Source organism: Hoplias malabaricus, chromosome X2, assembly GCF_029633855.1.
Source record: "Hoplias malabaricus isolate fHopMal1 chromosome X2, fHopMal1.hap1, whole genome shotgun sequence".
NCBI lineage: Eukaryota > Metazoa > Chordata > Actinopteri > Characiformes > Erythrinidae > Hoplias > Hoplias malabaricus.
Window position 1 is genome coordinate 18,101,374 of NC_089819.1, and position 24,389 is coordinate 18,125,762.

Here is a 24,389-nt window from a genome sequence, read left to right on the forward strand (position 1 = left end):
ATCTGAATTAGAGTTAGACTAGGGGTCTTTATTGCTGGACAATCTGAATCAGTTATCAAGGCTACTTTTGTATAATCTGTTCGGTTATGATAATCACATCTTCTAACAAATTAATATCCATGTTTTAATGTGTGATTCTAGGAAAAATATTTGAAAGGACTTTTATATTATGTCTTCAGTTATTAAACCTAAATAAGTGACATTTAAAAAGAAAACAAGGAAAAAAAGTTTTACTTCAGCTATGTCATGTTTGTGGTAAGTTACATTGTAATTATGTTGCACCTGGCCATTTTAAAATGCACTAACACCTGTTTAAACCAACACAACTTCTACACCGGATTATGCTGGTCTTGTGCTACTTAAACCTTGTCATTGAGTATGGTTTTGGTGGCTGACCAGTGTCCAAAACACCACATTTGGGTTTGCTGTGGACCCGTTATATGCAGTTTGTTCCTTACAGGACAGTTTGTGGATCATGACCTCTTGCTGCATTCAAGTGGTGTTACCAGAAAAAGGAGTTTCCTTCCAGGAGGCACCACATGAACACCCTCCAAAGTCTTAAGCTGTCTTAAGTCTTAAGTCGAACAAATTTAAATTTTCAATACAGTAAAATGTCAAATAATAATGTAAAATTGTAAATTAATTCTAAAGAGCAATGTTGTTTTTAAACATCCACAATGAACACATATTCAGTTGTTTTGCTTCCATAAAAAACACCCATAGAAAGGTTAAAATCAACATGGCATCTTGAGAGCATCCATCTTTTTTTTTTTTAAACTTCTCACAAAAAAAAAAAAAATCACATGAATGGGACCACATTGCATTTGAATGCTCTATGTATGCCAACGTTCACAAGCTCATGCAGTTTGGACTAATGGCCACTAGAGAACAGCAGCATAAAATTTATAACCAATTATACGATGCTTTTTGTTATGGAAATCTTCCCTTACCTGACAGAGTGAAGGCACCAACGTAACTGGCCAGGTCTTATTTTAATAATTTCACTGTCATAGGGGAACGCTCACCTACAGAGACTAGATCTACACGGTTGGTATCCCTGTGTGGCACAGGAATCACTGGATCAAACATCCGTATAATAGGAACAAACATTAGATAGATGCATTAATAATGTCCACTCTTCTGACAGAGTCTATCATAGTCACATGTATTCTAATCACTGTATTACAATCAATCTGGAGCAGCCATGACTTAAAGGTTATAGAAGCAAGCTTGGGACTGAAAGGTCACTCTTTCAGCCTCCTGGCCCAGCAGGAAATATGCTGGTGGAACCATGGCTAATGTGCCCTTAAGCAACTGCTACCCAGTGCCTTTCTGGATGTGTGTTTATATGTTCACCAGCCAAATACGTGTTAAAATTGCCAACTGTGTATGTGTGTGTGTGTTCACTGCCACAGGTTAAATGCGGAGTCTTAATTTCATTGTACTGCTTTGCAATGACAACAAAATGTATTCAGTGTGAACCTGCATCGTGTTTCTGTGTGATTTGTTAGCTATTATCTAAACAACCAGAAACTACCGGAAGGACCATTTATATGGATACATCTTAATAAAATGGAAATGGTTGGTGATATTAACTTCCTATTTGTGGCACATTAGTATATGGGAGGGGGAAAGCTTTTCAAGATGGGTGGTGACCATGGCATCCATTTTGAAGTCGGCCATTTTGGATCCAACATTTGATTTTTCAATGGGAAGAGGTTCATGTGACACATCAAACTCATTGGGAATTTCAAACTGATGCCACTCTCCAGTGACATGCGGCGAGTGCTACGCTGTGGGCTCTTGCTGAATGAAGCTAGAACAGCCACTGATGTTTCTTCATTAGTGACAGTTTTCATGCGTCCTCATTTTGGCAAATCCAACACTGAACCAGTTTCACGAAACTTGGCAAGCAGTTTGCTAACTGTAGCATGGGAGATGGGTGGTCTCACAGGGTGTCTTGCACTGATATCTGCTGCAATGACCCAGTTACTGTGTTCACCGGGCATCAACACAATTTCTAACTGCTCCTCACGTGTTAACCTCTGCGACATGTCAATGGCTGTAAACAAAGAGAAACTTGTAAAATTGAGTTACGTTAAAACAGCAAGCACAACATTGTTTTTCTTGTGAAATTCCCAATAAGTTTGATGTGTCACATGACCATCTTCCCATTGAAAAAACAAATGTTGAATCCAAAATGGCTGACTTCAAAATGGCTGCCATGGTCACCACCCATCTTGAAAAGTTTTCCCCCTCCCATAAACTAATGTGCCTCAAACAGGAAGTTAATATCACCAACCATTTCCATTTTATTAAGGTGTATCCATATATAATGGCCCACTCTAGATATTTTTTTCACATTTTTAACATGAGGATACAAGGACAGAAAACATAATTATAATAATTTATTTTATTTATCTTATGTCCTATTCTGTCTGAAGCCCCTCTACAGATTATGGTTAAAGTGCATTTTTGTCCATAACTGAAAGACCGCACTTGACATTATTGGGAAAGATGTTTGAGGTCAGGTCCTTATAGCTGATAAATACTCCATAATCCTGGTTTAATACATCAAAAATAGGGAGGGGAAAAAACGTTCTATTTTCAGCCAAAAATCCATATTTCATTCTGATGCTGTGTAAATGTGATACATTTATTTTATGCTTTAAACTTTCACACACTTGTTCTCACACCTCAGCAATTTACCTTAAGGCCATTCTTTATCTTAGCTTTCAGAGCTCAAAGGTGAATGTTGGTGTGTTTTCCCCTTCTTCAAGCAGATGCAGGTATTTCAGTGTTGGATTTTCTGAAAGGACGTTTTGCTCTAACACTGCTGTATACTGAATTACTGTAATATGAGACGAATAGGTTTTATCTGAATGTAAGTGACATGTGAAACCCAAAAGAGACTATTCTTCAGCAATTGTAAGTGAACAAAGAATGTATTATAGAAGAATAGTGTATCTGAAACTGGTTCAGCAGCAAAACTTTAACAACTCAAGCCGAAGACTGTGGTATAATGCAGGTTTTAATGTAATGTTTAATCCTGAAAATATAATTTAATTTATTGTGACATAGACAATAAACAACACCATCTCAACATCAGTCCATCACAAGGCAATACACACTCACACATACCTATGGACACCTTAGAGTAGCAGGGCTCAAACCACAGCTCCAGGGCCCTGGGGTTGTGTAACAGCAGCACTACCTGTTACACCACCATGCTGCTCCTCATTATTAATTTAGTGATAAATATAATAACAAATTAATCAAAAAGAATACTTTCATATATATTGTGCCTATCTGAAATATTTTGATTGAATTATAATCTTTTATTCTAAAAAAATAGTTCATATAATGGCTTTCCAATACAAACTTAAATGTGCATTATTTTGAAAAACAGATGAACAATTGATTTTACATTTCCTCTAGCAATATCCTAACATGGCTTGAGCTGCACATTATATTAAGCATGGGTTATGAATAGCAGTTTGGCTTTTGAACTATGACCAGAGAAAAACAATCACTCCCAAGGCTGATTTCTTATTGTCTATTGTGCTGAACTTGTACACTGTAACTGTATATAATATCCCCAAAACATAATTTACTAATCATGCACAAACAATTTATTTACAAAATACTAATAAAGCATTAAGTAGCTGTCTTTGAATTAATTAAACCTACACCTTTATTGTCAAACATTGGTAGAGTAATGGTTTAATGAATAGACAATAGTGTCAACTTATCAGACATTATCCAAGAATCTTGTACCAGTATTTCAATGAGCGAAACTGCCCGACAGATTCAGCAGAGCTAACACAAATGTCAAAAGTTTAAGGTACTAGTTTTGGCTATGTTTGAGCCTCTTATGTATAAAAAGTGCAGAGATCATCTGAAAGTGCTATGTACACACACTGACAGCTGAAACAGAGACACAGTCTGGTTAGCTGTATGTGAGTTGGAGTGAAGAAACTTGATACATTTCTGAACAAGATAAAGGTAACTGGAGTGGGGGGGGGGTGTTTTGTCCAGTTTTGTCCACATTCACAGGTTAAAGTCCATTATTCCTCATAAATTTTGTCAATTTCTTCTTTGTACATTTTTGCGACAACAGGCCTCTTGAGCTTCATAGTGGGACCTGGTCAAACGATAATAGAAAAAGAAAATATAAAACGAATTATATTTATATAAACAAAGAAGCTGCAAGGGTTCTCAAAACAACAGACTGGCTGTTGATGAAACGGTGTTAACACTCTCACTTGTAGTTTGCATGTACACCCCCCTTAGATAACCATGGGGGCATTTGTGATAAGAATTGTTCACACAACAATCATTTCTGGAAAGAAGCCCATTCTAATTAGGACCGTAAAATGAAGATACAATATAAGTTAAAATTAAAATGTACATCAGTTTTTCAATACCAACAATCTAAGCCATATCCTTGATTATAAAATAATACAATAGAATAATTCAAATAAAACCTTACCAAGCTCCCCTCCAGATATTGAGAAGTCCCGTGGCAAAATGGTCCACTTCTGAACCCTCTGAGCATTTGATGTAGCTTTGGCATTGATTTTGTCTACTCCGTCCTGAATGGCTTTATAAATGGCTGGCTCTTTGTTGTTGATGATTTCAGACACTTTGCTGGCGGCGACTCCATGTTTTTGACAGAAGTCCACAGCCAGTGGACTTAGCTCATCTGTGGGTTCTCCGTTCTCATCAACTTTACACTGAGGAATGCAAGACGTTTTTAAATTTTACAACTGAAAAATGTTATCCCTAAAAGGTCCCGCATCTTATCCCTAAAAGGTCCAGATACGCTTATACATTTCAGGGTCATGGTGGGTCCAGAGCCTACCTGGAATCATTGGGCGCAAGGTGAGAATACACCCTGGAGGGGGCGCCAGTCCTTCACAGGGCAACACACACACACACACACACGGACACTTTTTTGAGTCGCCAATCCACCTACCAATGTTTGTTTTTGGACTGTGGGAGGAAACCTGAGCACCTGGAGGACACACCAAACTCCTCACAGACAGTCACCCAGGGCGCGAATCAAACCCACAACCTCCAGGCCCCTGGAGCTGTGTGACTGCAACACTTACCTGCTGCCCCAGGTCCAAATTTGCCTTGAATAGTTTTGTTTTATTTTGTTTTTTGTTTGTTACTGTTATCACTAGTGCAATCAAATATACAAGATAATATTTTGTTGGAACACATGTACAATTCTATAATATTTTATTGCTCACAAGAACCCTTTCCATAGCCTTATTTTTTAAAAGTAAGGGCTGAATAGGATGAATAAATATGAATAGTCTTACTTTCAGTGTGAGAAGCATGGAGAGGAATTTCCTTTTGTCTCCCACTAACATGATATTACTAATTATGGACACTTCTTCTTTGACTGCATCCTCAATAAGGACTGGTGGGATGTTCTCGCCTCCAGCAGTGATAACCAGCTCTGTAAAATACATATAAAATATTTTTGTTTTGAAACCATAAAAGATTTTCTCTTTCAATTAAAATCAGATATAATTTAGCATAAATATTTTAAATCTATGTTAAAAGAGGCCATAATATAATAATGGAGCCTACAGCTATCTGGATGCACATGTTAAAATGTGCTGAAATAACAGTCCTAAACCTGACCCTAACCAAACTGCTTTCAGTATTATTAATGGTCTCCTTGTCATTCTAGTAAATTCTCCTTAAAATGTTTAGTGTGCTTCTTAGGCTAAAATCTACACATATACCTTTTATCCGGCCTGTAATGTACAGGAAGCCATTTTGGTCGTGCTTTCCCAGGTCTCCGGAGTGCAGCCAGCCGTCTGAATCTAGAGCCTCCTCTGTCTTATCCGGCATGTTTAGGTAGCCCATGAAGACATTTCGTCCCCAGAAGCAAACTTCCCCATTTCCATCTGCATCTGGCTTGTCAAGCTTTGTTCTGCAGCCTGGTATTACCTTACCACAGCTGTGGAATAATATTGGAATATGAATACACATTTAGAATCAATGGTGAGTCTACCATTGTGTCTAGTGCCTATGATTTTTGATAGTAATTTTACTAAAAGGCAGTGTTCATATGAATAAATGACACATATTTAAGCTCATCATGATGACTAACGGTGAGAAAAGAACGACTTAAAACCTGTGTCAGGCGATAATCACAGATTTTGCATCTTCGTGTATGTCACAGTGTTACAAAATTGAGATAACATGCCTTAAATATTATAATTACGTAAATTAAATTCACTTTATTTACAGCCTCTGAAAATCCTGACTTCTGTTCAAACAGCATGGTTTGGCAGTGCTATTATCAGTGTTGTGTCATTGTAACACATACTGAGCTACAAAGTCTATGTGGTTTCACCACAGAAAACGTGTCATGACAAAACCTAATGTCAGAAAAACAGTGTCACGTAGATATTAGGTTACTTGTGGTTATCCTGAAAATATTTATATGCTGGTTTTAGTATTTATTAATGTCTATGTAAGTCAATGTTATTAATCAGGATTGGCAATTTTGGTCAAGATCTTGTCCAGAATTATTTAAACAGACAAGTAGTACTTGAGCATTTATATTTGAATCTAAAAAAAAAAAAAAAGTACTGAACCTCCGGAAATAGAACAGGGGCAAACCTCATTAGGTGAAAGTTGTTGGGCCAGGACATGGTGTGAGGTCCAGTGCTTTCACTCATACCATAGAGTTCATACAGTTGAATGTTGAGGCTCATGAAATATTCCAGTGTGTCCTTCGTGATGGGTGCAGCGCCTGTGAAACAAACCTTACAGCGGTCCAGCCCCAGGGCGGCACGCACTCTCTTGAACACCAGATTATTAGCCAGCATGAAGCCCCAGGGCACAGATGTATCACTGTAGATCAAAGTACAAGAGCATTTAGCCATACAGATGAGAACTGATTTAAATATTACTATTACTACTAATAATAATAATAATAATAATTTTATTATTCCAGGTAAGCTTCGGTCCCACCGCAACCCTGAACTGGATAAACTTTTACAGACAATGAATAAATGAATTATTATTATTGTTGTTGTTGTTGTTATAATAAGTTAAAAATATATATTATGTACCCTTATAAGTATGCACAATAACAATTTAAATTGCACATTTCATGGAAAATATAAAATTCTCTAGTTTTTTAGCAACGTCCAGTGCATTATTGGTAGATAATGGCAAGGCAACATGTTGGATGTAGGTTGGAAAGCAGATTTGCAAGACGAGGTAAAGTTAATCATACCTATTCATGCTGTTGTAGCTTGTCTGAAGCCCTATGGCCTTGGCCCAATCAGCAATTTTCTTCTTCATTACAGAAGACTTTGCACCAGCAGATTGCATCCCTTCTTGCATCTTTTCCCAAACGCGTGGAACTCCCAGAAACGCTGTAGGTCTCACCTCTCTCAGAGTATTGACCAGTGAACCCTATAGGAGCACAGTGCCCATCACAACCAATAGTGACAAAACAAAAGGTAATTTACTAAATCACAGACATTTACATCAATGGTCATTTTAAGATCTGTCCAATAAATGGTCCTTTACAGAATGGAAAGCAGTTCTTCTATCACTCCTTCAGTTTACTTTACAAACTGCTCACATTACTTCATAAACAAAGTAATGCTAACCTTCAGGGCGTCTGGTTCAGCAAAATAGGTAATGCCACCAAACTTCATGGAAATCCACAGGTCAAAGACCTGGGCTGCCACATGACTGAGGGGCAGGTAGTTGACCACAATTTCTTCTCCCACGTTTACACCAGCCACAGTACCACCTGCATTTGAGATCCAAGTGATCTGGTCAGAAGAATGGTAAAAAAAAAGTTCAAATTTATTTATTGATTAACCTTGAGTGAATATTTTTATCATGGCATTGAAACAACTTGCCATATCTAATCTGCCCATTCTGTGTTAATATTAACAGTGTAAAGAAGGAATAGATTTCAATACCCTTTAATTAAAATCTTGTTTATGTCATGGTCTCAGAGAAACTCACATTGTCATGGCTGAGCATGACTCCTTTTGGGTTCCCTGTGGTTCCTGAGGTGTAGATAAGGCTACAGCATTCATTTGCCTTTTGGCTGTTAATCACTTCATCCAGCTGGGCATCTGAAATCTCCTCACCAAACTTCATGAACTCAGCCCACTGCAAGAACAGATCACATTTAAAAACAGATTTGAGCTTCAGTTGGAGGGGGCCATCACTGATATAAATGTAGAGTATTCCAATACTCATTTATAAAATGTGTCTGTATTGAGACATTATTGAGATTTGTTTGCACTGATAATAGTTCAAACGATTTGTCTACAACTGTGCCAAAGTTTGGCAAGGTTGAAGTCAAGAAGTACACATACTGTACATTATTGAGGTAATGATGTGTCAGTGTGAGTTTTTAGGTATAGCCAAAGGTAAAATTAAACATTCATTGGACCAGCTCTGTAATTAAATGTAGAGGCTTACCGTATATACGTTTGGTTGTTTATTTTCCAGTTCCCCCTTGTACTGAACAATAGCCTTCAAGTGTGGTAGCTGATCTCTGACCTAATTTAAAATAACAGCAGCTTTGAGGGAATACTCCAACCAAAAAAATGCAATTTTAACCATCAGTTCTTTTGTTAACTTGAATATTCACCTCCTACACAATGAAAGTAGTTTCTAGAGAGAAATTGATTTAGATGCATCTCCAATGTAGAAGGTACAACTGCTTGGAAGATTTTAGATGCATGTTTATACATAATGTTCTTTTAGCTGGTGACAAAATGGATGCAGATAGTTGACATTACTGCTATTTAGCTTAAAATCTCCTTAGAGTCATGCAGCTGCCTGGCTCTTTAAATACTTTACATCAGTTCAGCTTTTATTTTTTTAATAAATCAGATCAACAGTATAACGTTTTGAATTATTTAAATGATAAGTCTGAAGGATCTAATGATGCAATACAGAAAAAAATTAAAACCTGACACATTAAATAAAAATAAAAGACCAGAAACCTGCTTTCTAAAATCATACATTAGAGGAGCTGCACACTGGTTTTAAACTGTAACACCACACTAGGGCTGTAGTTATCGTTACACTTATATAGCGCCTTTCTAGATACCCAAGGACGCTTTACAATCTACACTGCTCAGAATGCTCAATTCACACACACACACTGGCGAGAAGCGGCAGCCAAACGCGCACAGCGTACTCTCAACCAGAAATGACCGTCCACCTGGAGGACTGCATCGGGCACTAGGACTTCACCCAGAACAGAGCGCCAATCCATATCTGGGCTCACACACATTCACTCACACATACACACTCATTAACCAGGACAGTTATTAGGGAAGCCAATTCATCTACCCTCCATGTTTTTGGACTGTGGGAGGAAACCGGAGACCCCGGAGGAAACCCACGCAGACACGGGGAGAACATGGAAACTCCACCCAGATGGGACTTGAACCCAAGATCCCAGTGCTGGGAGGCGAACGTGCTAACGTGCATATCTCCATCATGTTGTGACTCATTGATACCAGAAAAAAAAAGGTTCTCCAGACACTGATCTACATCCTGAACAGAGTAGGTAAGGGAAAGTGAAGGAAATCCTGAGAAATATTGAGAGAAATCAGACAGGAGAAATCAAAATATTATTGAAATAACAATATTACAATATCTGTTTTTTTTTCAGTATCATGCAGCCCTACACCACACCATTTAAACAATGGTTAATTGTTTTTTACCTGGAGGATTTTTGCCAATTGTTTGTTGTTTTCGACCACCACAATATTGGCTTTACTGTTATGAGCGACATGCTGGCAGGCTTCTGGTGAGTTGGTAGTGTAGATTCCAGTAGAAAGGCCTCTAAAGCACATAGATCACATCTTACATTAGTATACAAATGACACAATGCATTTCATGCCTTTAAACATGATCACACGTCACTATAGCATCAAATATGAAAACTATTTTGAGAAGCAGTACCCTGCCATGATGCAGGCAACATTTGCGATGAACCACTCAGGGGAATTAAAGCCTAGAATACCAACTCCATGGAAACGCTCCAGCCCCAGCTACAGATAAAGGACAAACACATACAGAGAGTCAAGACACATTGTTAAATATTTAACACATAGATAACATTCATATACAGGCAGTCTATATAGATAAAATATATTTTATGTTAAAGTGCTGTAAAACTGGAGTTTAAGTTGTGAACTCCCCTCACTCGGTGCAATAAATGTTCAAAGAAGAGTCCAATGTACTGTTTATATAGAAATCATAATGTAATGCATGTCTTACATATTATTAGCCTAGCTAACACACTAAAAAGATCAGAGATCATATTTTCATTTAATTTCCAGTCAGAATAGTTATACATTTTGTAGGCAATAAGAAGAGAATATTACATAAGGAAATAGAAAAAAACAATGAAAAATGCAAACTAAGAAAATCTTGTTGCTTTCAGAGCAATGAACTGGCCACTCCAGAGATAAGACGTCATCATCATTAAATGTGATTTTGTGTTTATTTGTGATTATTTAAATAATCTATAGTCGATAATCTAACTTTGTCCTTTACAAGTAACACCAGTGGATGTTTCTTTTGTTGTGCCCCCTTTCCTGACACTTAACACATTAACAACCATTTTGCCTTAAATTAAATAAATAAAGTTTGGTGTCTAAATTTGCACAACAACAGCACTACAATCTTAATATTATCAGGTTCATTTTACTACCGATGAGGTCAGTACAGTGTCTTTCTCAATCACATTAAAACCCATGAACTTCGGGCTCATTGTTCAATTAATTTAATTTAAATATTTACATAGTAACTACTACAGCTTCTAAACTGTCAAGGTGCCATAAAGGTGTCTATGGAGCAATATCATTTAAAACACCCTTCTCATTCATTCATTACAATATACAAGTATATGTATGAACAACTGTTTTCATATTCAAAGAGCTTTCACACTGGTAAATTTATACAGGGTGTGTCAAAAGTCGCAGGACACCTTTTTATTTCAGAAACAAAAAGGAAAATGACACATATGAATACACAAGCAAGTAATGAGTGAGAGGCCTATCATTTAGGCTGTGTCCGCCCTTTACAATGCCCTGCAACACATTTTAAAGCAGTCTCCCTTTCCGTTTAGTTTAGTTCTCGGAATAAAAAGCAGCCTTAAATTTGTGGATCTCAGTGATCTTGTACTTGAAAAGAAACCTAACAGGGACCTGACAATGTAAAGCCTTTTAAGTAAGAACCAAAACCAATTCTAAATTTCATTCAGCAACCAGTGAAGAGAGGCTGGGATTATATTATCCCACCAAATCGTTTTAGTTAAAACCAAGCAGCTGTGTTTTGCGCCAACTCCTGACAACGATCTTTGTCTAAGGCGGGTATACAAACATTACAGCTTCATATTCACTGTGGTAATCTAAGGAGAATAGAGCCTCTGTAATTACTACTCCGGGCTCAGTACTGCAGAAATTGCACAAAATCTAAGGAGAATAGAGCTTCTGTCATTACTACTCTGGGCTCAGTACCACAGAAATGGCACACAAATGCACAGGCTCAGTACCACACACGCACGCACACACACTTACCACAGCACTGTAAAAATTAATTACACTAGTGGGAGCCAGAGGAGCAAAAATCCCAAATATTTTCCCTAGTGTCCTTTTTAGGTTTAAAATTCTAAAATCCTGATTTCTAACCAAACATTTGATGTTATTCTAATTACCTTGAGAAAGCTCTTGGCTGCAGTTCGGCATTGCTGCATGTATTCTTTGTAGGTAAATGTGACCCAAGCTCCATCTTTCTTCCACCGGAGAGCTGCTTGGTCTCCAAACATATCCACTGTGGCCTGAAACATCTGATGGATGGTGAAAGGTGGCTCAGAGCCTGGGCCTGATTCAGCCATCCTCAGCCTCACTGCCTTGTCCCTAACAGTGCTCCAGTATTGCTCTGCTGGAGCCAGGCACACGTCACCCACAACTGGGATAGACTTTTCCACTGTTGAACCAGGACAGCATTGAGGACAAAGACCCGGCATGATTAGTAAGTCAAAATAAATGATAAGTAAGTCAAAATAAAACTTCAAAGTTAATAGAAGAGTGCTCTATCCACCCATGGTCTAACTACTGCACTGCCTATTTGACACAAGCACACTAAATAATAAAACAGGAAGACTTAACATTAGGGATGACCCGGGTTAAGTTACTTTCAAAGCTGTGGAATTTCTAATCTTACCAAACAGGTTTATGTTTATCACTAAAAAAAACCCCATAATGACGGAGACTGAAGCCTGAAACTCTACATATTTTGAGTACCAAACAATTTCCTACAAAATGTTGTATTTGATTCCAGAGACCACACATTTGATTCCATAACCATTCACATACTATGCATGATTGACCAAAATATTCCTTAAAATAAACATAATGGCAGTAATTCATCCTGCCGAAATGATTTAATCTTACCTGTGATCTTGCCAGCTCCACCTGACGCCTTCACAGCTTCCTCAAAGCTCCCAGCAAAGGCATCTTCACATTCAAGGTTTAGCTCTGATAGTGATAAACCTTGGACCTCTTCTGAAAGCTCAGCATCTGCATCTATGGTTGGACTGTCAATCCCAGAATCATCCGTAGTGGAGATCTCAAGTACTTTGCTGTCCATACGGTTCATGCTATTGCAGTCAGTTAAAGACGTCAAACAGATGCCGTTAACCTGTGCTTTGGAGCCCTGCAGTACCCGAGTATCTTCCAAAGGGCTTGAGACCTTTGGGAAACTGGCAGGAGATGAACAAAGAACATAAACAGCAATGCTTACTTGGAGACAAACACGTGACGTCTAATCCATGTTATTTGTATAGCTGTTGTTATGTTGGAGTGAGACAATTAATGCTTACCTCTGAGTATTATTTTCCATGGAGTGAATTCCTTTGGATTTGTTGAGTTGCACAGAGTCACTAACAGATATTAGGTGTTCTCACAAGCTTCTTAAAACAGATTTGATTATAATAACTGCAATAAAAATGGATTAACACACTGACTAATAAATTATAAAAGACTGTTAATAATATCTGTTATCAACGTTGACTAGACACACAGCTCAGTTATAGTTGTTTCCCTATGCCCCCAGTACTAGCTTTCTGAACTCCATTTATTTGAAGCCTTTATGTCACCATGTTCTTGCAACACACAAGTCTGTTAAGTGTGCCAATGACTTGTTAGGATTGGAAGAGTGATGAAAGCAGCTGGTAGCCGGTACGGTATGTTTCAGTGTCAGTGTACATTTCACCTATATCTAGCTTATTCCATTACCATTCAGTGGGAACAAAATAGGTCTAAAGTAATTAGACTGTAAAAAAAGAAGTTCATGTTAAATGTGGCTCTCACCTTCCTTACTGACCTACGCATTTCCTAAGCAATGGTGCCCCCTAGGGTAATTTACAGCTAATGAAATTCAACAAGTACAGCATCTATACTAACGTATGTAACGTGGAATCTGGCTATAATTTAGATAGCACAGTGTCATTTATTATAACACGTTTAGTCACCATTTCAAAGCTTAAAGGGTTTCTATCCCACGTCAGCATCACCAATGAAATAGGGCAAAGGACAAAGTTCATAATTACAACACTAGTGTGGCAACATGTAGGGCTACACTTAAATGAACTTTTGCACACAATTATGCAAAAAAATGGGTGAACTACACTATGCCTCAGACCATATCACATGTGAGCAATCTCAAATTTCAGAAACTCAAATATTATACAAATAGTGCCCTTAGGTTACTTAGATACCCCAACCTTTTTGTCTGTGACGCAAGACGGTGAAAGTTCCTATAAGACACACATGCACTGAAAGCAAGATGACATTTGCATACCTAGGGTTACGGTCATAACACATTTGATATTCACTGAAATGACATTAATGCTAAATGAATAACTACATGGAAAGGGGTACTTCTTCCAGAAGTCTTGTGATTAGGAAGACAGACAGGAAGCAGTTGTATGCAATTATATAGATATCTCTGGTAAAATGACATGCTGAGGTTTGTTATCAAATGTGAACATCAGTGAAAACATCCTCTACATGCCACAAACATAAATATGGCATTTTTCTTTTGTGTCAATTTTGCATAGGCACCATATTATATTTAAAAATTTCAAATAAACCATAATTTTTTTTATGTGCACAATTGGCTTCTCTGTAAAAAGGCATACAAACTCAACAAAATATATCATTAGACAGGGGATGTCTCCACTTTTGCAAACAGATTAAAAGATATAAAACATTTTCATTAGGAGCAGGTACTGGTACTCTACGCACGTGCGATAACAGCAATGATAATATAATTCAAGTCCCACTGAAGATGTGTTACTCACAGGGAGATGTTTTTTTTATCTTGACATGCAGGTTCTGTTGGGCTTGTTATGGACTCCCAGTTGTCTGTAACGAAGAGATAAACGGTGCACTTAACTCCAGTACAGCCTTCTAATGTGTGAAGGAAGACGATGAAACAAAGATCAGGGATTATTACAAACATACAGCACTGCTCGGGACGAACACTCCGTGTCACGTGGCCTTCCTTCGCTCACAGGTAGTCACCGAATGCGGGTGTTAGTTGTTTTTTTTACCCCACTCGTATTTAGGCACCTCCTGCATCGTGATTGGCTAATAGTGGACCATGACCAAATTAAAGCAATGCACATTGGCTAAGGTCCACATTCACAATCAGACCCCGATATAGCCACTGAACACTGATCAAAGCAAAAGGTCAGTTCGTGAATCTTACGGCATCTGTTATAAGCAGTTACAGGTGTAAGTTGTTTAGGCTGCACGCTTGATGATGGTTCTACATTAAAGGAAATGGTTCTATATAGAACATTGAAAGCTTGAAGAACCTTTGCATGATTAATGGGCCCTTTACATTGTGCAATTCCCTTCAGATTGATAGCGAATGTGCTATAGATGGTTGCATATGTCACCTTTTAGAAAACGGTTCTTCCATTGTGACAAGCTTGACACTGAACCATCGATAGAACATTCCCTATCGATCTGAAGAACCCTTTCAAAATGCAAAGCAACCAATAATCAATTTCCTTTCGTTAAGAACCCTTGTAGAACCATCATTTTTAAGAGTGTATATGTCATTTGAACGATGCCCTGTCTGTTTATTAAATACTCACTTTCATTCGAAAAAGTCAAATTCACATTTGCATGCTCCCATTTTTCATGAGCTGATCTCAAAGATCTAAGACTTTCACTATGTACATAAAAGGCATTCTTCTCTCAAATATTGTTCACAAATTTGTCTAAAGCTGTTAGTGAGCACTTCACCTTTGCTGAGATAATCCATCCTCCTCCAAGGTGTGGCATTATCAAGATGCTGATTAGACAGCATGATTATTGCACAGGTGTGCCTTAAGATGACTACAATAAAAGGCCACTCTAAAAATGTGCAGATTCCATTTCATAATATTCCAAATGTTTTCAGTGACTCTGAGTTAATATAGCATCCATCTTTCACTACAAAACAGAGCTGTTGTAATTTGCGCAGAGTGAGTGCAGCTTGGCATTGTCTTGCTAAAATAAGCAAGGCCTTACCTGAAAAAGATGCATGGAAACATGTTGCTCCAAAACCTGTATGTTTTCTCATATTTGCTTGATACAGGTTTTCAGCTGCTTAACAGATTGTGACTCCCTTATATCATTCAGCATTAACGGTGCCTTTACAGATGTGCCCTTCTGTAAAGTCACCCACTCCATGTGCTCCAATGCCCCTAATATCATCACAGATACTGGCGTTTGAACAGTGTGCTTAAAATAATCTCAACAATCCCTCTACTCTTTAGAGGAAGCAGCTGCCATGATTTCCAATAGGAATTTCAAGTTTTCATTAGTTGAACCACAGCACAATTTTTCACTTTGCCTCTTTTTACCTTAAATGATCTCCGTCCCGGCGGCACGGTGGCGCAGCAGGTAGTGTCGCAGTCACACAGCTCCAGGGGCCTGGAGGTTGTGGGTTCAATTCCCGCTCCGGGTGACTGTCTGTGAGGAGTTGGTGTGTTCTCCCCGTGTCCGCGTGGGTTTCCTCCCACAGTCCAAAAACACACGTTGCAGGTGGATTGGCGACTCGAAAGTGTCCGTAGGTGTGAGTGTGTGAGTGAATGTGCCTGTGTTGCCCAGTGAAGGACTGGCGTCCCCTCCAGGGTATATTCCCGCCTTGCGCCCAATGATTCCAGGTAGGCTCTGGACCCCCCGCGACCCTAAATTGGATAAGCGGTTACAGATAATGGATGGATGGATCTCCGTCCCAGAGAAGATGGCAGCGTTTCTGGATCATTAATAAATATGGCTTCTTTTTTACATATGTATGTTTGAACTTGCTTTTGCTGATGTAGCATTGATCTATGTTCATTGATAATTTATATATAATATATTTACTTCTGAGACACTCTCTGAGATGCTCTTTTTAAATACAATCATTTCACTGACCTGTTGCCAGTTAACCTCTTTTTTGTAGCATTACACAACTTTACCAGTCATTTGTCGACCAACATGGCATCAAATTCAAAATCTGACAATAAAATTTCTCAGTTTTAGCTTTTTAATTGTTGTTTTTGTGCTTTAATCAATTAAATATGGGGTTCTAATGATTTGCACATCATCACATTGTTTTATTTACATTTTGCACAACATCCCTATTTCTTTTTATGGATGGAGAATGCAGCAGCAGAAATCTGAATGAACTGGACATTTAATCATAGAAAACATCATCTTATTGCAAAAATAAATCAATATTTCCAATAAATGTTCTTTATGTGCAGTGGTTGAGGGTTGGGTAAGACAGAGATTTACATGAAAGAGGAGGTTGTACATTCACAAATGATAAAAAGGGTGCCACGCAGAGCGGTCTCGAGCTGATAAGATTGCAGACAATGGTGCTGGAGTTAAGCTACATAAAAAATAACAAGTATATATACAATATGTAATTTTTAAATTGCATTGTAGTTTATTTTTGCCTACAAGGGTTTCCATTCTTAGTTTCCAGTATATGTGGAAGGTTTAGAAGTTTCCTGTCATGGATTATCTGATCAGGTCAAAATGAGGGTAGGTGACATCCTGCTCTTTGGATAGGAACCTGACAGTTTTGCAAACAATGATGAAAGTTCACTTACAATAAACACAACTTGAAATGTCACATAGTAGTCTGGATCCTCTTTATCAAGGTCACCAGATCACACCACCGATTTAATTTTAAATCCGTCTGAGCAGGTCATGGACTAAATGACATATAAGCCAGAACTTGTCTTAAGTTTAGCTTATTTTATTTCCCAATTAGAGTACTGAAGGCATTAAAGTTTCTTAAGTAACACTTCCAGAAATTGGCTCTAATATATCTACTATACAATTTGAAAAACGTCAATAAAAATATAAAGCACTCTCCATTATCACTGGGTACTGAGAAATATTAGCAGAGTGTGAAAACATGCAGTCATCGGAAGAACAGAAAACAATCTTGTCAAAGCAACACTGCATAGCAGCATTTCTTCCCCATCCATGTAACAACATATGAAGGTCATGGCACAAATACCTCTGCAACTGTCATGTTGTAAATGCAAACAGTTTGATGTGAGGGATACTGATTGATTTGATACCAGATGAAAACATAATTATTTACTTATTCATTCATTCATTCATTTAGGTGTAATTGTGTAATCATTAAAACTTTATATTCCTTGGGTGTTCTTTACCTTGGAACTTACTGAAAACTAAAATGCTGTAAGCACTTTATAATTTCCAGCAGTTCTATTTACCAAAACTGTTAATGTTGTTTATGTTTGCATCACAATTTTGTTATTCAATTATAAATGTATTTGCTAAACTGATTTAATCATCTCTGATAATAAAATACAATCTTTGATTTACACTTATAAACAGTCCATTTATCCTGGAGGCCATCCCATCTGTCGTCCTCCAAGGACATGGAGGTGTAGGTGGTAAACCGACTGAGCTCCGTTTTTTCCATCATTGATCACTGCAAGGAATACACATTCTCTAAATTAATAAAATACATTTTATAATTAAAAAATGCATATGAAAACACAGATATATTAGAAAAGCAAATACATAAACATACCGATCCTGAAACCTTCACTCAATCCCTCTTTCTTTGCCAGGTTTTTAGCAACCACCAAAAGGTGTCCAAGGAGCTGCAGAGGAAAACTTCAAGGTATTAATATAATTCCCACAGTGAAATAATACAGCATAATGAAGGGAAAAACAAAGACAAACCAGTGCATCGTCATCATGCGATTCACTGATCCTTGGGATAGGAGTCCTTGGAATAACCAGAAAATGCACTGGTGCCTTGGGACTGATGTCCCTGAATGCTAGACACTGAAAGAAATGTTACAGCAATCAGTATCAGAGGAATGCACTTTGCTGCAGCTTGCATCACTAAGGGATTAAGTTCAACTTAGTTCAAGTTCATACTGTAAACGCATCGGACATTTGTTTACATACATTTGTTTAACTGAATGTAAAACTTTTGTCAGTGTGAAACATCTTTTAGTGCTTTAAAACTAGTTTAAATAACCTGACAGATAATACACACACACACAAACCACCTCCATGTTTCTACACTGACTGTCCATTCTCTTATCCCCACTGATTGTTCAGTGAATATACACTGTGTGTTGTGCTGGTGTAAGTGATTTAGATCTAGCGGTGCTGCTGGGGCTTTAAAACAATGCACCCACTCACTCTACACTCCACATCCACCTTGTAGATGCAGAGCTGATTATCCTCTGGTACTTCATCAGTGGTCACTGGACAATGTCCACAGGGCATTGCTGACAGGATATGTTGGATGGTGGACTATTGTGAGTACATCAGTGACAAGTGAGATGTATAAAAACACCAGCAGCACTGTTGTGTCTGATAAACTCATATCAGAGTATTATAAAGTAATGCATCACCACCACCACGTCAGTTTCACTGCAGCACTAAAATGATCTGACTATGTGTGTTGCCCTGTGAAGGACTGGCGCCCCCTCCAGGGTGTATTCCGACCTTGAGCCCAATGATTCCAGGTAGGTTCTGGACCCTGAATTGGATAAGCGGTTACAGATAATGAATGAAAATGAATGAATGTGTTCCTTGTCTTTGAAAACAGAGTGAAGAAAGTCTAAATTAAGCAGAGAAACAGACGGACTACATTCAGTAGTTGTAGAACTACAAAGTGTATCCATGGTCAATGGAGCTGAGAGAATAGACAGTGAGTGTAGAATAGTAGAGTTTGAGACTAATTTATGGCCAGGCAGTGTATGTTAGCTACACCAAACAAACCTAATTACCTTGTCATCTTCAAAAATGACATCTGCAGGAATACTTTTATCAATAATTTTGGAGAAGATAGTCGGAGCTGGTTTGCCATATTTCTTGCTGGCTTCCTCTGCCAGGCGCACTTCATCACTGTGTGTGGACAAGCTGTGATTCTGAGGAAGAAAGAAAGAGACAAATAAACAGACCAAAGTTTCTGGAGCAGAGAACAGCGGCCTCTGACACTATATGGCTAATGACGACTAAAGACCCAATTAGCTGCTAACTCTCTAACCTGAATAGCACCCTTACAAATCTGCAGTAAACCAGAGACCTGGAGCAAGAGAGCAGGGCGGGGTAAAGTGCGGACGAAGGGCAGAAAACAGCGGCTGTGTAAAATTCTTCTCGCCATAATTTCTCCTCTAAGGCTGTAAATTTCACACATGCGCAGTTCTGACTGAGAAGAACAAACAGCGCCTCGTGTGAACATTCAGTTTACTACACTCATATAAAATGAGATCTTCAAGACAGGGGTGGGTGATAAAATCACATCTCGATAATTAAAAATAAAAAGACATTTTCACGATATACAATATTTTGACAGACAAACAAAACTATCTGCTGTATCACAACTACTGAGGGTAGTAAATGCAAAGTAGTGTTAAAATAATATATATATAAATAATAATAATAATAAAGAATATACAGTATTTAAAACATTTAAAACAATCTTATCTTCCTCTTGATCCCATATAATTTCTTTGGGTTTCAGGTCCGGAGAGTAGACTGGCCAATCCAGCACAGTAATATCAAGGTCAGAAAATAATCTGGTAGAAGTTTTCCCAGTAAAATTACGTAATGACTGCCGTCTAATCAACGTTCTCTTAAGTTTGAAAATGAAAGTTGAAAAGGCGTCCAAACACAGACTTTGAAAAGACGACTATTAGACGTATTGTGGACGTCCATTGACGTTATTAATTGGTCACCACTTATTAAGATGGATTTTGGACGTTCAATGACATTTAAAATATGTCCTTGACGGACAGACTACTTTTAGACATATTTTGAACGTCCAGGGACGTTCCTTGTTTACTGGGATGGCACTGTGGGCATGTACTTAGTCCTGCTTGAAAAGGAAATTGACATCCCCATAAAGCTGGTCAGCAGATGGAATCATGAACGTATCTAAAATTTCCTGATAGAGGCTGCAATGACTTAGGACTTGATAAAATACAGTGGACCAACACCAGCAGATAACATGGCACCCCAAAACATGTCAGTCTGTGGGAACTTCACATTGGACTTTAGACACTTTGGATTCTGTGGCTCTCTACCCTTCCTCTAGACTAGGAAGTTAATTTTCAAATGAAGTGCTAAATTTACTTTCATCTGGAAAAAAATGACTTTGAACCACTGAGCACTAGCCCAGTTCTTTTTCTCCTTACTCCAGATAAGACGTTATTTTCTTTGGCTGCATAGGAGGATACCTGAAAAAAGTATTATCATTATTATTGTCCATTACCACATCATCTGAACCAAGCAGCTGGCCTTCATTCTGTGAAAATGTCCTATTGAATGGAGCAATAGAATCCCAATAGGATGGACCCTTTGAATTAAATTATGGTCAAAATGATCTTGTTTACAATATTCTATTTATTTGTTTGTTTAATTATTTCATTTTTTTGTGATATATCGGTAGCTTTATTCCTCCTCCCAATCACTGGGGGCAGTGTTTCAGTCTGAGTGTTAATATGAGCTCGTGTGTGGTGAAGTAAACCCGTGTTAAATATGGCAGTGTGCGGTAAGTTGTCCTTGCTGCGGTCAGTTTCTGCTCGGCCCCCGAGGCTGACCTGCCGAAGACATGTCCATGAGGAGAGCGTCTCCTCCGGGGCTCAGTACCCGCCGGTCCTGCCCTCCCGTACGGCTAAGAGCAAGTCGGCCAAGCGCCGCGTCCTGCTGGACAGCTTTGAGCAGCTGGGTGCAGCCGAGCCTCAGGACAAGATCCGCGCTCTTAGCCGCGTTCAGAGGATGAAGTACGTAGTTTACCCGCAGACCTTCGCTCTAGGAGCGGATCGGTGGTACCAGCACTTCACTAGAACCGCGTACCTGTCCGGACTTCCAGAAAAATACTCCTCTAGACCCGAGTCTGGCCCGGAGACCCAACCAATGGAGGACTCTGCTCTGCCTGAACTCAGATCAGCGCTGTGTAACTCTCTCCTGCAGGAGAACTGGTATATGAAGAAAGGCAGGACATTTCTTCACAAACGGCAGGAACAGATGGTTTACCCCTTTTTGACCAATATAGTGGCCGGCCTTGTTAATTCTTTGGCCACTTACAACCCAGTGCTTCGCCTCTCGAGCTTAGGTAGGTTTCTAGGGATCCGTTACTTTCTTCCTTACAGGCCCTCACATGGATTGTATACAGTCTCTAGTCTTCTGGAAAGGCTTTATATCATATGATGTAGCATAGCTGTGAAGATTTGTTTGCACTCAGCCACAAGAGCCGTAGTGAGGTCAGGTACTGACGTTTGGAGATTAGTTCTAAAACTCATTCAAAAAGAATTGGAAGGTGCTCCATCACATCAAATAAGAGAGTATAGTTGCACTGCACCGTGACCCAGTGCTGGGGGCTTGACACCTGGCTGACACTTGTCATTTCACCTGGTGACCTTAAAACTTAGGCTCATGTGCAGCTGGTTCTGCCTGTCTGCCTTTTTACACAGACTGTACATTATAAACTTTGTAAACCATTTTCAGCAATGGGTGCATGGTAAATTAGCTGAATTTATTAATAAGAAGTTGTATTTGGGCAAGTTTGGACATAAATGTATCTATTATTTGGCTTTTAGAACTTGAATTAAAATGGTGTGTTTGACATGCTGACACATTTCTTACCTGGTTTGTTTTGCAGATTTTGAGCCCCAGGTCAATTTTTATTGGCTGAATGGAGAGCGGACTATTCCAAGAGGACACAGAAGTGGAAGAGTTGAACCACAGAGATTTCAAATTGATGACAAACCCCACAGCCAGATAAGGATCCCACACCAACTATCAGAGGTCCAAATTTCCAGATAGTTTCTTCCAGTTCTGTCTGTGTCTCTCTCACACTCAAGTCCATGGCAGTACAGTTGCCATGTCCTTACTTATACATGTAGAAGATGGTTTCAGTTTTAAGGTCAGTAAACTCATCGAATGTACATTCAGGTTGAAACTGTTTTGTTTTCTTGTAGTTTGTGCCAATTGAGGCAGATGTATCTGCTGAAGTCCCAGTAATCCAATTTGAGCCTGACCACCTCCCATTGTTCCGAAGACAGTATGAAAATAACATCTTTACAGGTTTGTAAATCTTTGTGCATATGAGTTATTTAAGATGTAGTGATTTGGAAAGTTTTTGGCAGCATTGTTATTGTTATTAATTATAAGGGTCCAGGCTGTAGGAGTAATATTCATTCTTGTATGTATGTTATACACCATGTTTCTACAGTCAGTCTGTTTGCTCACCCCCAATGTCCATACAGGAGCAATTAGTAGTTCTACAGTTACAGACTGTAGTCCACCTGTTGCTTTGTGTAAATTGTTAACCCGTGTTCTGTAATGTTCAGGACCACCACAGAGTGTGTAAGATTTTGGTGATGGATAATTCTCAGTGAAGCAGTGATGCTGTGTCTAAAGGGGGCAAACAAACTGCAGAGAAACTGCACTGTAAATGTATTTATTTATTTTGAATCCCTCCCCATAGGAGCTAAACTGGAAGATCCATGCTGCTACGGTCACACACAGTTCCATGTGGTTCCTGCTAAGTTCTACAGGGATAGACTGATCAAGAAAAACCTTCCTGAACACATTGAGACATTTCTGAGAGCCAATGCAATCGCAAGTCTTTTTGCATGGACAGGTGCACAAGCCATGTATCAGGGTGAGTTATACTAGGGCTGATATATGATCTGGTTGGTCATTTTAAGGTTCCATATATTTACTGGTATTGGCAAAATCCACCAATAGATGGCCAACAAAACTAAATACTGTACATGAAACTAAATATGATCTTGAACAGTGCACATTTTGGTCACCTGGGGGTGCTAAGCACTAATACCAGTTAAAGCAGTTAAAGAGTTTTGAAATGGGTGGGTTTTGATATTAAGGATGTTGGGTCAGGGCTGTTTCTGTCAGTAAAAACTACTGGCTGGTGTCATGTTTTGTGACTGCCCGCTGACTGAAGCCTTCTCCAGAGAAACAAACACGGTGGATGTGTACCTATTGCCATTCAAGTTTGTTCATATATTCCACCTGGTGTTTTTGCACCTTCTAGATTTGACATAGATGTGGTGCCACATTACCATTAGAATATTATTTCTCAACTTAAGTTTAGGAGAGGCTTAACTAACCACAGACCTCACCTATCATGTTTGTCTCTTCAGGGTTCTGGAGTGAGCAGGATGTGAGCAGGCCATTTGTGTCCCAGGCTATCATCACTGATGGTCAGTACTTCTCTTTCTTTTGCTACCAGCTCAACACATTGGCCCTGAGCTCTTTCTCCACCCCCGACAATCTCCGTAAGAATCTGTGCTGGGGCACAGAGAGCATGTGTCTCTATGACAGTATCATGGAGGGAGATGTGCTCGGCTGGGACGACAGCGTGCTGAGGCTTCTTGTGCAGTTTCTGCTAAACAAGCCACACAATTAAGCCAAGAGACACTCAAGGATGAACTGGTGGTAGAATGTTTTCTATAAATGGTCAATAAATATATAATATACAACTATCTGTTACAGCTTTCATTTTTCAAAAAAAAAAGGAAACTGAAAATATATCAATCACAGTAAAGAAGTTGAATAACAAAAGTTTACTAAAGTAAATTTTTATTTGTTTATTTTTAATTCCCAGTAGAATAATTACTTATATCTCATACTTTCTGCAAAATTGGAACATATAGAAAGCCGTTTATGCAAGGCTTTTATATCAGACATGTCGTTTGCTATCTGCTCTTGAAGAAATTTAAAGATTGATCTTCTTTTGCACTCATTAATATTGATATACTCCATTTATACACCACAGAT

At 38.7% G+C, this 24,389-nt stretch overlaps 3 protein-coding genes across 5 annotated transcripts; 1 reads left to right on the forward strand and 2 right to left on the reverse strand.

Annotated features, from left to right (window-relative positions):
• Positions 1-3,096: 3,096 nt before the first annotated feature.
• Positions 3,097-15,329, reverse strand: LOC136676632 (long-chain-fatty-acid--CoA ligase ACSBG2-like). 2 transcript variants are annotated; one of them, XR_010796308.1, is made up of 18 exons: positions 15,197-15,329; positions 14,556-14,767; positions 14,393-14,456; positions 12,911-13,025; positions 12,483-12,790; positions 11,744-12,015; positions 9,985-10,073; positions 9,744-9,864; positions 8,485-8,565; positions 8,020-8,169; positions 7,653-7,820; positions 7,271-7,452; positions 6,649-6,882; positions 5,763-5,980; positions 5,331-5,470; positions 4,493-4,736; positions 3,379-4,144; positions 3,097-3,236 (listed from the first exon to the last, which is right to left on the reverse strand). XR_010796308.1 is itself a non-coding variant. In XM_066653743.1 (17 exons), exons 4-17 carry the CDS (start codon positions 12,928-12,930, stop codon positions 4,068-4,070), a joined length of 2,304 nt encoding a protein of 767 aa, XP_066509840.1. In that variant the 5' UTR covers positions 12,931-13,025; positions 14,393-14,456; positions 14,556-14,767; positions 15,197-15,329; the 3' UTR covers positions 3,097-4,067. The 2 variants fall into 2 exon arrangements, 1 of the variants encoding a protein (XP_066509840.1); XM_066653743.1 differs by having other exon boundaries at positions 3,097-4,144.
• Positions 15,330-16,609: 1,280 nt separating this feature from the next.
• On the reverse strand, positions 16,610-19,803 carry LOC136676837 (uncharacterized HIT-like protein Synpcc7942_1390). Of its 2 annotated transcripts, none has more exons than XM_066654090.1 (5): positions 19,669-19,803; positions 19,370-19,510; positions 18,306-18,410; positions 18,151-18,223; positions 16,610-18,048 (listed from the first exon to the last, which is right to left on the reverse strand). In XM_066654090.1, exons 1-5 carry the CDS (start codon positions 19,777-19,779, stop codon positions 17,957-17,959), a joined length of 522 nt encoding a protein of 173 aa, XP_066510187.1. In that variant the 5' UTR covers positions 19,780-19,803; the 3' UTR covers positions 16,610-17,956. The 2 variants fall into 2 exon arrangements, with proteins under 2 accessions (XP_066510187.1, XP_066510186.1); XM_066654089.1 differs by having other exon boundaries at positions 19,630-19,803.
• A 1,268-nt stretch (positions 19,804-21,071) lies between these two features.
• On the forward strand, positions 21,072-24,086 carry LOC136676835 (large ribosomal subunit protein mL65-like). The gene is made up of 5 exons (XM_066654087.1): positions 21,072-21,699; positions 22,246-22,391; positions 22,565-22,670; positions 23,074-23,250; positions 23,753-24,086. The coding sequence occupies exons 1-5, from the start codon at positions 21,123-21,125 to the stop codon at positions 24,016-24,018; spliced, it is 1,272 nt and encodes a 423-aa protein (XP_066510184.1). The 5' UTR covers positions 21,072-21,122; the 3' UTR covers positions 24,019-24,086.
• The last annotated feature ends 303 nt before the right edge of the window (positions 24,087-24,389 follow it).

Coding starts and splice junctions, on each gene's coding strand:
- LOC136676632 (XM_066653743.1), bottom strand. CDS start 12,930: ATGGAAAATAATACTCAGAG. Junction 12,016..12,482: donor TGGAGCTGGCAAGATCACAG/GTAAGATTAAAT, acceptor CTGGTTCAACAG/TGGAAAAGTCTATCCCAGTT. Junction 5,981..6,648: donor AACAACTTTCACCTAATGAG/GTTTGCCCCTGT, acceptor ATTATTCCACAG/CTGTGGTAAGGTAATACCAG.
- LOC136676837 (XM_066654089.1), bottom strand. CDS start 19,779: ATGTGTGAAATTTACAGCCTTAGAGGAGAAATTATGGCGAGAAGAATT. Junction 18,224..18,305: donor CGCATGATGACGATGCACTG/GTTTGTCTTTGT, acceptor TTTCCTCTGCAG/CTCCTTGGACACCTTTTGGT. Junction 18,049..18,150: donor GAGTGAAGGTTTCAGGATCG/GTATGTTTATGT, acceptor TATTCCTTGCAG/TGATCAATGATGGAAAAAAC.
- LOC136676835 (XM_066654087.1), top strand. CDS start 21,123: ATGGCAGTGTGCGGTAAGTTGTCCTTGCTGCGGTCAGTTTCTGCTCGG. Junction 22,392..22,564: donor TCCCACACCAACTATCAGAG/GTCCAAATTTCC, acceptor GTTTTCTTGTAG/TTTGTGCCAATTGAGGCAGA. Junction 23,251..23,752: donor TGCACAAGCCATGTATCAGG/GTGAGTTATACT, acceptor TTGTCTCTTCAG/GGTTCTGGAGTGAGCAGGAT.